General features: G+C 37.6%; 1 protein-coding gene across 7 annotated transcripts in view; it reads left to right on the forward strand.

Moving 5' to 3' along the window:
• The window catches only part of LOC131370748 (syntaxin-1A), a 136,012-nt gene that overhangs the window by 6,959 nt on the left and 111,315 nt on the right, over positions 1–17,738 (forward strand). For all 7 annotated transcript variants that reach the window (XR_009207462.1, XM_058418201.1, XM_058418205.1 and 4 more), the window contains exon 2: positions 11,258–11,332. Coding sequence is in view for 6 of the 7 variants with exons in the window: in XM_058418201.1 (XP_058274184.1) it covers positions 11,258–11,332 (75 nt within the window). In the remaining variant the exon portion in view is untranslated. The remainder of the gene's footprint in view (positions 1–11,257; positions 11,333–17,738) is intronic.

A 17,738-nucleotide genomic window follows, 5' to 3' on the forward strand; every position in this document is an offset into this window, starting at 1 on the left:
GGTTTTAGACTCAGCTATTTTTAAAGGTCTTAAGAGTATTACTTGTTCAAAGATGATCCTAAAAAAATCTTCCAGAACAGACTGCATGATAACGTCTTCTCAGTGATAAATTAATGGCGAGAAATACTACAATAGATTTCTCCAGTTTTTAGGCTGCTAATTTAGAGATATACTCTCTAAAATTGTAAAATTTTGTCCAGCAGAATTATTATTATTATTTTTTGCTGTGTTTCAACGTCTCTTACTCTTACCTGGTAATGTATTTAATTATTCTTCTGATACAATCTCACATGTTTTACCTTTATTTTGGTACCAGAATTATTCAAATACACGTTGTAGTTTTTATGAGATACAGTGGATCCTCTGCAAACGAATGTCCTCCCTTACGAATTTTCACCTCAAGAATTAAAGTTTTGCATCGGCATACGAAGCATTTCCGGCATACGTAAAGCTGCATGTAAAGTCGCGCGTACGTCCGGGAGCCGTTCAAAACTTGTTCGCGTCAGTGGAAAGCCTAGCGAAGCCAACAGAAACGAGTACAAATTTTTATTCAGTCAGTGAAAGCTGTTTGGAAAGCGTGAACCCACGATACCAACGTTGCCTGTGGCATGTGTTTAAAAGCTAGGTGATTTTTCGGGCGTTTTTTTATTGACAGATTGGTGGCATAGGTGGATTGTTCTATTTTTAGCCCAAGCTTGGTGGCACGACTTCCTGTGAGGACCCTTGACATGGAGTGCTTGGCTTGGGTCAGTTCTTTGTAAGCTGCCATACAGTTTACATACGCTTCGTATTGGGAATATTGGTCATGTTTTTGGGTGGCTGGAACGGATTATCTGCGTTTTACATTATTTCTTATGGGAAAAATACAAATGTTCCCCTTAAGAACTCCAATCATTTGAAGTAAGGACTAAGGTTCCACCGTGTACTCATCGTACTCAAATTGAGCATGCAAGAGGCTCAAAAATAGAAAAGGATAAACAATCAACATATATAACAGTAGACCTGGAATTAAAGAAAATGACTGTTCTTATTACATCATCATAAAGCATGATCGTGTAGAAAATAAGTCTGCACCGAAAGAGAAACATTCTTCAAGCAATCTTTAAAGTGGGCTTACAGTAATAAAAATATTATTTAATTAGAAAACCTCAAGAAAATCAAGTGTTTTTGCCCTGAAACAGTCACAAAAAAAGAACTCCTAGAGGAACTGAAATAGTCTAACAGTCTTAAACAATATTTTATGTCAGGCGTTTTTTTAAAAATGCTTTCGCAGGAACGTTGTATCCCTGGAGTTTTATTATGAAGCTGCAGACATGAGAAATTCATTTGTCATCCATCACCTTAAAACAAAAAGCTTTCAAGCTCTGAAACAAAAACATGTCAGTGTTACTGACTTCTAATAGCCAAGGACTCCTCTCACGCAGTGATGTCTTTAGTCTTTTAACATGACAGGTTTATTAATGCTGGAGTACGTTCAAATACCAGAGCGAGAATATAATCATTGATTTAGGATTTAGAGGAAATTGATATGCAGGAAGAAGTAGGTCAGTGAAGTAGGTCAGTATTGGAACGCAGACTTTATTTTGAACTGGAGGTATCTGTAATATTTTTCATTATAATATAATATAATATAACATAACATAACATAACATAACATAACATAACATAACATAACATAACATAACATAATATAATTAGATTTTTTTTAAAAAAAGAATGTTATTAAGTATTTTTTAAATATTATTATTTCTTTTTTTTATTTATTGCATTTATTTTTAGGTGCTTTCATACCCAAAAATCTGTTTTCTGAGTCCGAATCAGACTGAAATTGAACTTTTAGTTTGTGTGCTTTTTGAATAGACATGTAATTAAAGTCAAAACAAAGAAAAATTTTAGCCTAGCAGAATTTGGGACTGAAAATGCACACTTTATCCTTTAACAGACATTTTCAATCAGTATAAGCAAATGATCTATTTTATCGCAAGAGAATATAAAATGAGTCTGTTGGCTTTCACGTGTTTTAGACGTGTGTTTTTCCCTCTGTTGGATAACCTTACGCAGAATTTTAGTGGTTGAAGATAAACACCTTTAGATTTGAGCTGCTTTTTAAATGAACAAGCAAAAAGGGGTTTGATATCAGCGTTTACTTTGAAGATAGAAACATTTGTTTGAAAGAAAAACTGGCTGTTTTGTGTTTTAGAACTTCTCTATGAATATTTTGCCCCTAGTAGGCTAGAGAGAAACAGAAATACAGTATTACCTCGCAGATCCACATCTCACGATTCGCGGCTTCACTGATCTGCGAAATTTGCCTTCATGAATTTTTCGCAGACCTGCGAAATCCTCGCAAAATCCTGCAAAAGTGTTCACGGCTAATTTGGTGGCCATTTATACATTTTCATGCTTTTTAATGCGAAATTATTAAGAAAAATTTAGTTTGTTAATTTAGTGATACAAATATAAAAGTAAAATCTACAAAATATCAATATAAATAAAATATTAATGTTATATTAATAACATTGAACGTCGCCGATATCACGTATGTACAATACAGCCATTACGACACGCTATTGGCTGGAAGGGATGGAAGTAGCCAATCACAGAGCTAGTTTTACCTAGCTGCTGATTGGCTGGTAGCTACGATGCTTTGTATGTGTGATGTCGCGGTTCATCTCCCCGCCCCTTGTGCTCGGTTCAGCATGCGTGTATATTCTGTGAATAAGTGATCTCGGTGATTTTTTTCCCTTGGTTTTTATACAGGCGATACTGTACTGTATTTTTACGTCAAACATTTATTTCTTTTTAAGGGTAATCTATTAAGCTAAATGAAATTAAAGTGTTTTGGGAGCATGACTGGAGTCATATTTAGGGTTTAAACTCTAACAATAAGCATTTATAGTACAGTATTAGCATTTTTAGTGACTCCATCGAACATCCGCGAAAACACTACAAATTCTTAAAGTCCTGAGTTTCTACCTTCATATGAGCTTCATATTAAACACCACTGTGCATTGGGACATGATAAAGACATTCAATGCTGAACACTGACACAATAAAACAGGAGCAAATTCCATTTTCGGGGGGCTCTGGGAAAAAGAGTTAAATCATTTTGTGCAGCAAGGTTTGGATTCATATGGACTTGAAAATACAAATCAAGCAGAAATGCTGTTTAATTTCCTAGATCTCCAGAAACCTGTGCCATATTCAGTATAGTCAGATTTAGCATCACGGCATCTTTACTATCTAAATGCGAGGCCAGACGTCAGGGTGCGATACGGAGGGTGTTGGTTTCTCTACCGTCTGAGCGCGAGACTACATGCCGGAGTGTTGATTGATGAAGATGCAAATGCCACAGTCGGTGGTCTTTCCCTTTTTTTTCACAAGACAACAAGAACGTCAGCGTGGTGTAATTGGATTTGTGTCACCACGCACACTTCGGGGGCCGCTCTGCAAAACGCTGCGTATAAAACCCAGAGGGAGAGAGAGGAATGAGAGGTGACAGCGCATCACTCTCTGCTTGCCTGCTATCTGTCATTACAGGCCACTGCAGGCTTAATGACATTTTCCTCTCAGACTGAGGCAGAGTTGCTCCTGCGGGGAAAATAATTCCCTGTTTCCCTGGGCAACTAGATTACATGAGCAAAGTGAGCTAGCTGAGCGTGGAAGGGCACGCACGGTGTAACGCTTTCACCTGGATATGTGCTGATATTAGATTTTATTCTCACAACCGCTTGAAAGGTTCAGCGCCGTTACGGAGAGCATTTCTGTCCAGCACGATTTGTAAACTCTCCAGAATTCTCGTCTGATAAACACGATGATTGGATTAGTTTAACTGAGCAGGATACGCGCAATTAAATTTAGAAATCCGCCCAAGTCTTTCGTGTAGCATTATGAATCAGACAGATTTCAGACCATGTCTTCTAAATGGACCACAAGGACAATGATGACACTGTAGCTCTCTGTAGGCCAAAAAAAATGGAATTTTGCTCCTGTTTTATGTTGAATGTCCCACTCCACAGTGGTGCTAAATATGACGCTCATAAGAAAGTAGACACTCAGGACTTTAAGAATTTGTAGTGTTTTATAAGTATTTCTGTTTTTATCCATCCAACTTGGGGCAACATATTTTTTTTTTTTAGAAACGTTTTAAAGAAACAAAAACGTCGGTATTTATTCCATACAAATGTGGAAAATCTCAAGAGTATATGGGGATATCAAACCTATTTCTCCACTCTGAGTGTTCATAAGCAACTAAAATTGGTGTGGAAGTCTGAGGTGTACAGTTTATGACATATAATGACTGTGTTTCAAATGGAATGGATGCTCAGGTTCGGCGTATGTAAATAAAACGCATTGCGATAATATTGCGACCAGTTATGAGTAATTAAAATTAGACAGCATAGAAACGTTAGCCCCTTGTGTAATTGGCTGGTATTTGTTCTCAGTTGGTAAACTTCTGTAGCACCATAAACACAAAAGGGATAAACTGGCAACGTATATGAAAAGACTGAGAATAACGTAGGATGTGAATCAAGGGAAAAATAACAAGTGTAGCAGCGAGCAGGAGGCAGCCGCAGGTAACTCGGTCCATGTTGTGTGGGCCGTCTGCTGTAATGAGACTCGGATTGAGCTCAAGCCTCCTCCCTATTGTCTGCTGGAGAGAGAGAGAGAGAGAGAGATGGCCAAGCCAAACTGAGAAGCATGAAGAGAAGGGCGGAGATAGATGACAAAGGACAGGAGAAGAGAGTAGGTGGATGGAAGATAGCAGATGGGGAAGAGAGGACCGGAGAAGCATTCAGCACTTGTATTCTCTCTCTTTCTATCCGTCGTGCTCTCACTGAAGATTTTCTGCTATATTTCATCATCAAGTCCATAGGGCACTCAAGTGAACATGGGAGAGATCACTTCCCAGCTTTTACATCAGCAAGGTGCTGGGGCTTGTAGTGACGTTATATGGCATTAAGAGAGCACTTCTGAACTTGGAATATTTCCAAACCCAGATTTTATGCTAGAATCAATAGCCAGTGATGTGACTGATTATTTATCATCATATTAATAATGTTGGTGTGTTTTGTATTTCTGCCTTTTTCTGCTTCAAATCTCACAGTTTAAATATTTTTGGATTTGTAATATTTGCGTATTTAAAAAGCCAAATAATATATATTACGTACATATAATTCCTAAAGTCTATTGTCGATCACAACTTATGTCATAATGTATATAAATATATATATATAAATAATTTGACCTTTAAATCGATACAGCTAATTTAATTTCTACAGCTAATTCCATTTAATTTAATGTTATATTATTTAAAATGATCAAATATTATTTAATATGACTTTTATACATTTTATTTCATTTTATTTTATTTTACTTTTTAAATTCCGTTTTTAAAGAATTTTTATTTTGGGTCTCTTTTTATAACATGGACAATTGTATTTCCATGCACCGTATTTCTTATGGATATTATTCTAAAATTTTTAATTCACTGATTTAAAGCATAGCAAGTAAATTTCTGTTCTGCTTTAAGTACAGTAGACGACATGAAATTAGCAAAAAAAATCAATAACATCAATAACAACTCAATGTGTATTCCATAAAAAATAGAATTTCACTACCTACTATATATTTAATGTGATCTGGATCACAAGTGATCTGGATGCTCTGGATGCTTTAAACACTTCTGCTCAAAAAATCCTGCCATAAACTACACGCAATGTGAAAAATCTGAATAAGGAACCCGGAAAATCCTTCCTGTGTAACCCAACTCTGAATACGAGGAACTTTTATCAACAAGGTGTACATGGTGAATGTTTACATGGAGCCCAGGCAGCCTAAGAAATATGAAATCAAGCTAAATATCACTCCAGAGCCATTAATGTTCCATGTTTATGAAGGTGACTCTGTGGGACCTGTCATTGTTCAGGGAATTCAAATGTAAATAAAACATGAACGCATAAACGTTTCAGTAAAAGTAGTAGATGATTCGTCAAATAGCTTTGTACTTTCCTAAATCTTCTGTTCTTACAGTTTTTATATCCACTCACAACATATCTCTCACATCACTCCTGATCCTTGAATGGAATAGAAATGAACAGAGGATAAAGAGAGAAACTGACAATAGTATCTGTAATATGAACCGAATGTGAACCTGCTGTGGTTAAAAAAAAAGAAACCCTCTCCAAGGAAAAAACTGCCTTTTTAACAGCTACATCAGTACTTTCTTGCCATAGGGTAAATATTACATTTGATAAATATATCTTTTTCCCAGATGAAGTGTTCTTTTTTTAACTGATATTCAATGTTGGTTCAAGGAATACGCTGTGCCTTGGTGTCTACTCTCAGAAATACTAATCTTTATGGTACAGATGTTATTTTCTGTAATTTGTTCATTGTCTAGGATTCACAATAGTGAAAGGTATAAAGAGGTCATTGAGCAGGGTTACTGGTGGCTCAGTGGTAGGTTTCTCACCTACCATGTGGAAAGCAGGAGTTTGATTCCCAGCCATTGCCCAAACCCCAGCCACTGGATGCAGTGCCGGTACCAAGTCCGGATAAATTGGGAGGGTTGTGTCCGGACGGGCGTCCGGTGTAAAACCTGTACCAAGTTCTTGTACAGACCAGTTGGTCAGCTGTGGTGACCCCTCACACATGTAGGGAGCAGCCGAAAGATCAACATTGAGTCATTGAGGTCATTGAGTTCATTGAGGTCATTGAGTTTCTGCCAGACCTGGATGTTTGACCTTGCTTCATGTTCAGATCATGCAGCATTTCCATTTGTTCGCGTTGCCCATTAGGTTTTCTTTTTGTTTTGTGGTCATCTTTACATCTCTACATGTCCCAAATAATGAGAGGATGCAAATGATGCTGTAGAACAAGTCTAATAAGCAACAAAAGTGACTTATGAAAAGTGGTATACCTCAAGGCTGTAGTTTAGGTGACAATAAACACAATGGGAAAAACTGGCTGTTCGAACATTAATTTATCTCTTGGTCTGTACTAGTCTGAGATGATCATTGTTTAGTAAGAATTGTAATTAATTACGATTAATAGCATCAATTATAAAAGCATAAAAGCATAAAGCATTAATAGTATTGCTCGTGATAGCGGTGCTGAAAGGGTACAAGGTGGCAAATTGAAAACAGATCCATGAGAGACTCGTACTGAAAAACACGAGGATTATCAGTGATAACGCTGTCATTTGCCCTAATTGCTATTCTCATTTAAGCGTGTTGACTCGTGGCTGAGATTTAATTGAGGTTTGTAGTGTTATACAGCACAGCTTAGTGGAATGTGAGCTGTAACTAAATCAATTTGATCACTAATTCATGCATTTAGTGCCAAATGATACTTCTGTGTTTGTTTGGGGATGTTAGAAAACCAAACTACCATTTCAGTTGAGTTACTGGCTCCAGAATGGCTGAAATTTTTGTCTTGTCACGGCAAAGCAGTTACACATACCTGAACTAACATTTTTATTAGTAAAGTATGGTCAAGGTTGGCGTTCACAGTGAGACACCTCTTTTGTATGAATATATAATATTTCCAGTATGAAATATCCCATATATCTGATTTAACTGGTAGCCATTGAAGTGCAATGAGCCAAAGACATTTTAGCCGAGCACAGGATTAAACCGAGGGAAGATTAGCATTCCTTGAAGCTTAGGCTTGTAAATTTATTGCTAAGCTCTTCCTCTATTGATAAATGGCTTCAAATTCTCATTAACATTAGATTAGGATCTGTAAAGGGAAGACATATCTACAGCTCTTGGAACACATATTGACTACTTAAAATCCTCAGGAAGGATTGTAAAGGTCTGTAAATGAGCTAATATTGGCTATTTGTCTTCACTTCATTCTGTACAATACCTTGTAAGCTTGTTGGTTTCTAATTTTCAGCTTGATTTATTTCAGTAGCATTTGCACAGTTTTATGTAAACATTCTGTCTGAAAAATGACATTATTGTAATTTTAATATGAATATCTTTCCATGGTAATTTAATTCAGTGCAGTGTTTTCTCCTTTATTTATCTTTTTTAAATAAAGTTAACCCTCGTCCTGCCTGCGTAATGAAGCATGATGAAGAAAATTCTTCATTTATCATGAAACTGACTTCATCACTTAGCTACAAACGAATCACCACATAAATTTCACCATGTTGTGAATAATGTTTGATCACGTGAAAGAAATAATGTGGAAATGAAAACCTATGTAAAACCACGGGACCTCGGTGTGAAAATAAATGAATCCTGGAAAAAGCGTGCAAAAGAAAAAGAAAAGAAACCAAAAAGAAAACCAACACACCTGTATCATGCTATTATGGACTTGACTTTTCCAACAGAAATCATAATACTTATTCTTCTGCAGCATGATATTTTTACGACTCAATTGTCCAGAGAACGGAATTAGATATTCTGAAAAGAGCACAGGTTATCAAAGAAAAAAAGGTTTTGTGCTCGTCGCTCTCGCTGGGTCTTGATTGAATAACAGGCTGCTAATAACTTGACCTGCTGTGCTAATCAATGCAGAGCACGGCTGTAATGACTCACGGTCCACAACTTTTCATGAATAGAGCTAACTGCTGCTCATTTCATCATCTTCTTCTGTGTGGAGCACAAATGAGAAATTTAGAACCAAAACGAAGTGGGTATTTGTGCGGTGAATGGTGTTATAAGACTAGAGATTTAAACAGAAATCTTCTTAAAAGTGGGAAAAGGTTAATCGCAGATGTACACTATATTGCCAAAAGTATTCGCTCACCTGCCTTGACTCGCATATGAACTTAAGTGACATCCCATTCCTAATCCATAGGGTTCAATATGACATCGGTCCACCCTTTGCAGCTATAACAGCTTCAACTCTTCTGGGAAGGCTGTCCACAAGGTTTAGGAGTGTGTTTATGGGAATTTTTGACCATTCTTCCAGAAGCGCATTTGTGAGGTCACACACTGATGTTGGACGAGAAGGCCTGGCTCTCAGTCTCCGCTCTAATTCATCCCAAAGGTGTTCTATCAGGTTGAGGTCAGGACTCTGTGCAGGCCAGTCAAGTTCATCCACACCAGACTCTGTCATCCATGTCTTTATGGACCTTGCTTTGTGCACTGGTGCACAGTCATGTTGGAAGAGGAAGGGGCCAGCTCCAAACTGTTCCCACAAAGTTGGGAGCATGGAATTGTCCAAAATGTCTTGGTATGCTGAAGCATTCAGAGTTCCTTTCACTGGAACTAAGGGGCCAAGCCCAGCTCCTGAAAAACAACCCCACACCATAATCCCCCCCCACCAAACTTTACACTTGGCACAATGCAGTCAGACAAGTACTGTTCTCCTGGCAACCGCCAAACCCAGACTCGTCCATCAGATTGCCAGATGGAGAAGCGCGATTCGTCACTCCAGAGAACGCGTCTCCACTGCTCTAGAGTCCAGTGGCGGCGTGCTTTACACCACTGCATCCGACGCTTTGCATTGCACTTGGTGATGTATGGCTTGGATGCAGCTGCTCGGCCATGGAAACCCATTCCATGAAGCTCTCTGCGCACTGTTCTTGAGCTAATCTGAAGGCCACATGAAGTTTGGAGGTCTGTAGTGATCGACTCTACAGAAAGTTGGCGACCTCTTCGCACTATGCGCCTCAGCATCCGCTGACCCCGCTCCGTCAGTTTACGTGGTCTACCACTTCGTGGCTGAGTTGCTGTCGTTCCCAAACACTTCCATGTTCTTATAATACAGCTGACAGTTGACTGTGGAATATTTAGGAGCGAGGAAATTTCACGACTGGATTTGTTGCACAGGTGGCATCCTATCACAGTTCCACGCTGGAATTCACTGAGCTCCTGAGAGCGACCCATTCTTTCACAAATGTTTGTAAAAACAGTCTGCATGCCTAGGTGCTTGATTTTATACACCTGTGGCCATGGAAGTGATTGGAACACCTGATTCTGATTATTTGGATGGGTGAGCGAATACTTTTGGCAATATAGTGTATGTGGAAGTTGAATCACGTCATCTGGACTTCTCTCTTGTTAGGCTGACCTAATAGGTCAGGTTGATATGTCACCTGGATGACTTAATCACAGATGCTTACTTCAGTAATAAAGTCACCACTTTATACACCAGTCTCCCACAATCCAGCCCTAAAAGGACATGAACTCAAATGTAATCAAGTCATTGTGACTGTCTGAAGTTTTCCGTAGTTGTACTAAATGAAGATGTGAGCAGCAGCAACACATGTCTATTTGTTTTGCTGAGACAGAATGACATTTACAATGCCTCAAACGAAATTAAATTGAAAAGCTATCTCGCGTTAATCAACTACTAGACACTGACTTTTTCGAGTAATAGGCAGTTGAGTTCAGCATACTTTAATCATCGATCTTACAGTCTAGCAGCACACTTTGAGCCATTTAAGATGTTCAGCTGTTTGCAATACAGATAGTTGGCTTTCAGTCACCACATGCAGAAGAGCTGATGTTGTTAATCAGGGTTGCCATTTTTCAGAAAACTCAAAATCCACAAAAAGCAAAAATAAAATCATTTGAAACATCGTGGTCCACATGCATTTCTGACGTACAGACATTATGCACTCCATAAACTCCCTCGAGTTCTCCCAGACTTTGCAACAAATATATCATATATGTCATAAAGTAGAAATGGTTCTTTACATAGTGTCTGAACTCAAACTTTGTCTTGTTTGTGTACATTTATTAGGTTTATTATAGCGAAGGAAAAGCATTGAACATGACAGTCAATAAAAGGGTTGCCAGGTTCATATATGTAGATATATATTTTTTTACACAAAATTAGCTGATTTTTCGTGGTAATTGTCTCTAAAACAACAACAAAAATTAGGTTTTTTTTTTTAATCAGCTAAATTTGTGTTTAAAAAAATATGAACCTGGCAACCCTTTTATTGATTGTCATGTTCAGTGCTTCCCCTGACTGCAAATGCTCACAGAGGGCCTTTAATAGTGCTTGTTGCAGTTCCCATTTTGACCACTAGGTGTAACAAAAATAATTAAGTAAAGGTGACATGGAGTGAGAGTTTCAAACCTCTTTCCCTTGAGACCTACAAATAGCGAAAGAAATGTATTTCATAACTGGAGTTCATAAATAAACTGGCTATAAATAGCACGACTAATTAATCTGTAGAGAAATAAATCCCACACTGTAATGTCATAACTTGTGTATAAAGAACCCGGGAAGCTCTTTTACATTGACATTAGAGGCTAATGTTAATTGGATGTTATTTGTCTCTCAGGGTAAGGACACTGAAGAGGAGGAGGAGGTGGCAGTGGGCATGGAGAAAGGCTTCATGGATGAGTTCTTTGAACAGGTACACTTTCATGATTTATAATGTTTTCTTATCTGCACCACATTGATCTGGTTCCTGGAATTTAAAATGAGACCATCCTCAAAGTCATCTGAGACACACACACACACACACACACACACACACACACGCACACACACATACAGGTTATATCGTTCAGCATTTGATTAAAAAGATCGGACGGGTCTGTCTCCTTTCATCCGCATCCGAAGCTCAAAATCCCCGCCTGGGATTTCCACCTGAAGAAGATGCTTAACTTTCTCACAGTGGGTTTAAAGAGATTTGTGATGGAATTTCTAAAAGGAAAACGAGCCGGAAGCTGCGATTTCCACTCAGAATCGAGTTTATTCTGAGCTTGAAAATCATTTCTTATTCAGACCGTTTGAAAGGTTAATACCGTTACATCCGAGGCATGCCGACGTTCTCATTTGCCTCCCTGGTTACAAGACATTTACAATCGCATGTATTCATTTGCCAGGCTCTTCTATTCAGAGAGAACTAACAATGGAGGCTGCATTACATCAGAACGTACAGTTAAGAGACCAGCAAATTGAGCTGTGTCTTAAAAGGCGTCCTTAAAAGCGTTGTATTCTTACATTGTACATTGTTGACTCCATTGCATGGCACCTGAATGTTTTGTCCACCTTTTACTAAAAAAACTGAATTGACAAATCAGTCCAAAGGAATACCTGACCAAGAAAATGTAACAGCATTCGCGCAGCTCATCATTCAGCAAAATTCAGACTATGTGTAGGTCTCGATCAGCTTTTTAGCTTCTTAAGTAATGAATCAGTGTATGTACACAAGTTCAGACACTGGTAAAGACCCTGGCTCACTATACTTTGGAACACCGACGACTAAATTTCCAGCGATTTCACCTCAGTCAAAATATTTAAGATACGTCATATACATTTTATACATGATATACAATTTGTTAGCTTTTAATCATCCACGTTTCTGTCTTGGAACTTCAAGCAGGATCGCAGGCGAGCTAGTAGACTTTTTGAGGTGTTTAAACAACTCAAACAAACAATGTAGAACGGCAAATAATCAGGCATTGAAAAACGATGAAGTAAGTAATCATTTGAGAGTTACAACAGCAATAACAAGCTATTTTTGACTAGCGTTTGTCCACAGAGTTCGGTTCGTCCACCATTTTATTCCATTTTGAAAGGCTTCAGAAAAGTTTCCAGTTAGTTAACATGGATGCCCCTTGGTTTTTTTGCAATTGAGAGAGCAAGAGCGAGAGTGAGAGACAGCACTTAAAATGCCTGACTCACTGATCAGCGCCCTGACTACAAAATTAGTGAGCTGATTGAGACGCACCCAATGACCCCCATGAGTAAATCTTTTTTTGGAATGAATCGTTAAAGTGAGCGAGGGTATCAGCTAAGCCTACTTTGAAAGGTCTTTTGCAAATCCTTGGGCAGAATATTAAGACCTGCTTCATAAAAACAAAATCAATATCAAAAAGTTTAACCTGCTGAGCAAGTGGTTCAGCAAAGAATCTGTAAACCCAGCTAGCTATTAAAAATTCAGATAATCAGTAACTGAATTGTGACATCAGATATGTTTTCAAGCTTACCCATTAGCTCACTGTTTTAAATAAGACACTGTAATTTCACAATAATTACAATGGATGTTAATATAATACCATGTATAGTACCAAATTATGTGCAATATGTTAGATCCCTAGCACCTATTTTTGTACTTTGAACATTTCATTTATTTTTCATTTATATTTTTGAATACATTTGTATAGATTATTTAATTTATTTTTCATTTATATTTCATTTATGTATTTTTTTCTCTTGCAATCTGTAGCAGTCTCCGGCAAAAGAATTTCCTTTGGAATGAACAAAGTTCTATCTTATCTTATCTTATCTTATCTTATCTTATCTTATCTTATCTTATCTTATCTTATCTTATCTTATCTTATCTTATCTTATCTTATCTTATCTTATCCCCTTCAGATTAGCATCGTGTAATCTGAACAGACGAGACATTTTCTTTGTTTTGAAGCTGAAACAACGAGACAAAACACGTCAAGTCAACTTTAAAACATTTTGTTTGTTGTTTGTCATGAGTCGTTTTGTTTTGTCTGACTTTTTTCCCCAACAAGCCAACATGCTAATCATCAATCAAACCGAAGACGGTACGTAAAATAAAAAAAATCTACAAAAGTCTGTGAAAACTCAGTCCTTTCTGACCGAATATCTCATGATCTCATTATTCCTGTTCTTAAGATATTACTGTGTTGAATATACAGAAAATAAATGAATACCAAAGTAAAATAATTAAATGTGAATCCAGTCTTTACTGAAGTACAAACGTACAGTACAGTACATTTTTACATTTCTTTTTATTTTTTATGGAGGATGTAAATGCTCTCCAAACGGACTTTTTGTAATAAATGAAGCCAGTCAGTACTGTATCACTGTTATTAATGAGTTCTCCTCAAGTTATAACTCATATTTGACTAAAGGCACAATTCATATACTCAATATGAAAAATGCATTTGACAAGATTCATATTTCAGTAGCAGGAGTCAAAATTACATTTCCATGTAACCATCACGTCGGACCGAACGCATACTGAATGCATTATCATACATGGTAAAAGCCAGTGACATTTTCTGCTAAAATATTAAGTATAAGTATATAGTGCATAGATATATAGTATATAGTATATAAATACAAGTTTTGTAAATACAGTAAGAAAAATTAATCAATATCTTCTGATATTATCGTCTGAGAATCTGACCACACAGTGCTCTTGTGCTATTGATATTGTTATTCACGATAAGTGTAAAAATATCACAACATGATTTAAAGGTTCTGCTCAGACATCTGTATTTTCTTTATAACTCCCATAGCCGTTCATATATTACTACAAATATTGATTCCGGATAAAATCATCCACTGAATCCTTCGCATGTAAAACCCAGCTGCTTCAAGTTTTTCTCCCACAAGCCAGTGTGTGGGTTCTTTCCTTCGTGGACACTATTGATATTACAGTAGTATGATGTTTGGTAGCTTTTAATCCATGTGTAATATTTATATTCTAAAACGAATATATAGACTTCTGTCAATTCTATTTAGTGTAAAGATAACGAGGCAAGTTTTGCATTTTGCAAATAATCTTTTTGTTCAGACTTTTAAATGAAATCAATATGAATAAATTCTACAGTAGAACTGTGAGTTTAATTCGTTCTGGAGGCGAGTTCCTAAGGCGAAAATTTGTATTGTGAAACGAATTTTCTCATAAGAAATAATGTAAATGCAGATAATCCGTTCTAGCCACCAAAAATATGACCGATACGAAGCGTATGTAAACTGTACGGCTGCTTACAAAGAACTGACCCAAGCCAAGCATTCCATGTCAAGGGTCCTCACAGGAAGTCGTGCCACCAAGATTGGACTAAAAATAGAACAGACCGCCCACACCACCAATCTGTGAACAACAAAACGCCTGAAAAATCACCTAGCTTTTGAACGCACACGGAAGGTAATGTTGGTATCGTGGGTTGACTCTTTCGAAACAGCTTTCTCTGACTGGAACAAAGATTCATAAAATTAATAAACTCACTCTTAAACTCATAAACTCTTTATCTCATTAACTTCATGAAAGCGGTGAGGAAAAGACGGATGTTCTTGCTTTTCCCCTATAATTCCATGCCATGAAATGTTTTATTCCTTTTATATTCACTACAGGGATTTTTCTCCTTGATATAAACAAGGGTATTTTTTAAAATAATATTAATAAAATATATCTGCATATCAGTAATAAAATGATATTTCATGTCAGTGGAGTGTTTGGGGCATCTGATGTGTTAGATAATCATATTTGTGCCTGGATCAGATCTCAGTGATACTGACTCAGCTCTCAGCGAAGGTGACTCAGCTCTCAGTGTCCTGCCTTAGTCAGGAGGTTAATGTAGCTGTCATGTGAACACACACTGTTACACACATCAAGCCCACGCTTACATCTGTACTCCTTGCAGTGTTAAAATGTAAGCAGCCACTCTCCACCTGATTGTCATGCGTGATTAGAGACATCAGGTCACACATCTGACTAATCTCAATCACCACCTTTTACTTGTAGTGTTTTACTATTCCATATCATTCACTTTCCATATCGTTATTTTAGGAATATCTCTTACTGTAATGTTGACTGGAGTCCTCTTTGAGTCTAATTTTTGCACATTGTACTGTATCACCTATTATACAGAATCTATACTAGTTGGTGCAATTTTGTGTATTTGGGTTGGGCTTGACCCTTTAGTTCCAGTGAAAGGAACTCTTAATGCTTCAGCTTCATACCAAGACATTTTGGACTTCCCATGCTCCCAACTTTGTGGGAACAGTTTGGTGATGGCCCCTTCCTGTTCCAACATGACTGCACACCAGTGCACAAAGCAAGCTCCATAAAGACATGGATGAGTGAGTTTGATGTGGAGGAACTTGACTGACCTGCACAGAGTCCTGACCTCAACCCCATAGAACACCTTTGGGATGAATTAGAGCGGAGACTGCGAGCCAGACCTTCTTGTCCAACATCAGTGCCTGACCTCACAAATGCGCTTCTAGAGGAATGGTCAAAAATGCCCATAAACACACTCCTAAACCTTGTGGAAAGCCTTCAGAGAAGAGTTGAAGCTGTTATAGCTGCAAAGGGTGGGACAACTCAATATTACATGTAAAGACAGACGTCCCAAAACGTCTGGTAATATAGTGTAAAAATGGTTGAAATGACAATGAAAGCTACTTGACTTGACTTTGTGTGGATAGTGTTAACAGATTTGCCTTGAATCTCTAGGGTTGGGGTTTCGATTTCCACTTCTGCACTCTGTGTGTGTGTGTGTGTGTGTGTGGAGTTTACATGTTATCCCCATGTTTCAGAGATTTCCTTCAGGCACTCTAAATGAAATTAAAGAACAACATTGTACAACTATAGTGCATAAAAAACAGCTTAGCATCTTTACAACCTGTTCTTTTAATATTACTTCAGTTCTAAGTGATTCGATTAATCACCTCCTGCCACTGGACTGGTGAATTTATGCCTGTGTTCAATAATGAAAAACACTTTTCCTTGAATATTTTGTAGCATTTCAGTGGTGTGTAATTTCACAATCCCCAAACTAAATATTGCACTTCCTGGATCACGCCGAACAGAGCGAGAATTAATGTAATGTGTTTTTAATGGGGCTGTTTAATTGGAAGAGTCTGCCACTTCAGCTCATTACATTTCCTGGCAGGTAAACTCTCAGGTGCGGCAAATAAGCTCCTTATCGTGCAGGATTTATTGCTGTTGGGTCAGCTGCCAAACGGAAGAGCTCTCAGCTAATGGAAAAGAGAGTCTGAAAGATAAGATTATGTTTCGATTACAGTGATATTATGATTATATTAGCTTGATTGAGTATATGATGTTGTTTATATTATAGAATAGCGTAGTCAGATTGAAAAGGAACACCGATACGGATGAAGATTACACGGACTGATGTCTTTACACTGTGATACTGATGTACATACTGGGTTGGAAATCCTGCCAGTGAATACTTCGCATTTCACTAAGAACATTCCAGAATTATGTTCCATAACCTATATTTCACCACGGGATTTGGGATTAGTCTTTGCCTTTCCATGGGAAGTGCGTTCCTGGCTGCAGATTCTTCCATCTATCCATTTTCCGTAGAGTTTTTCTGATAACGATCCTAAAACCCTGATGTTGAGATACATTCAATTTTTATCTATCTATCTATCTATCTATCTATCTATCTATCTATCTATCTATCTATCTGTTTGTTTTTTATTGTTTATTGATTTGTTTATCTTTTATTTATTTATTTATTTATTTATGTTTACACTTAAAAAGATACAGGAAATAATGTGAGCTGAAAACATGATGTAAAATAATCCATCTCATCCAAATCCGGCCACTTTCATTTGTTATGGAAGAGAATTCGATATCTTTTCTTTTCTTTCGCCGATATCCAGTCCGTCCATTTTTGTCTGGTATCAGCACGATACCGATTCTGTGTATCACATCAGTGCTGTCTCTAGTAATATACGTGATGCAAGGTGTTTGTTTACTCAGTATATATTATTCACACCCTCACTTTGGGATTTTTCATTATAAGGTTGTCACAGAGCCGCCATCTGTAGCATCTGTCCTTGAGCCCTGCAGCATCTTTACTCAAAGAGACTCTGAAAGGAGGTGTCGGACACACACACACACATTTCCCAGACTGTGTCTGTGTCACCACTGACTGGACCGTACTTGCCAATCATGCACGTCTTACCCAATTTAAGGCTGCCACATTGAGCTTTCATTTATCCATTAAAGAGCACTGTCTGCTTCTGGCGTCATACCAGAGACCGAGAGCGAGATAATGCATGGATGTGAGTGT

Source organism: Hemibagrus wyckioides, linkage group LG20, assembly GCF_019097595.1.
Source record: "Hemibagrus wyckioides isolate EC202008001 linkage group LG20, SWU_Hwy_1.0, whole genome shotgun sequence".
Classification (NCBI taxonomy): Eukaryota; Metazoa; Chordata; class Actinopteri; order Siluriformes; family Bagridae; genus Hemibagrus; species Hemibagrus wyckioides.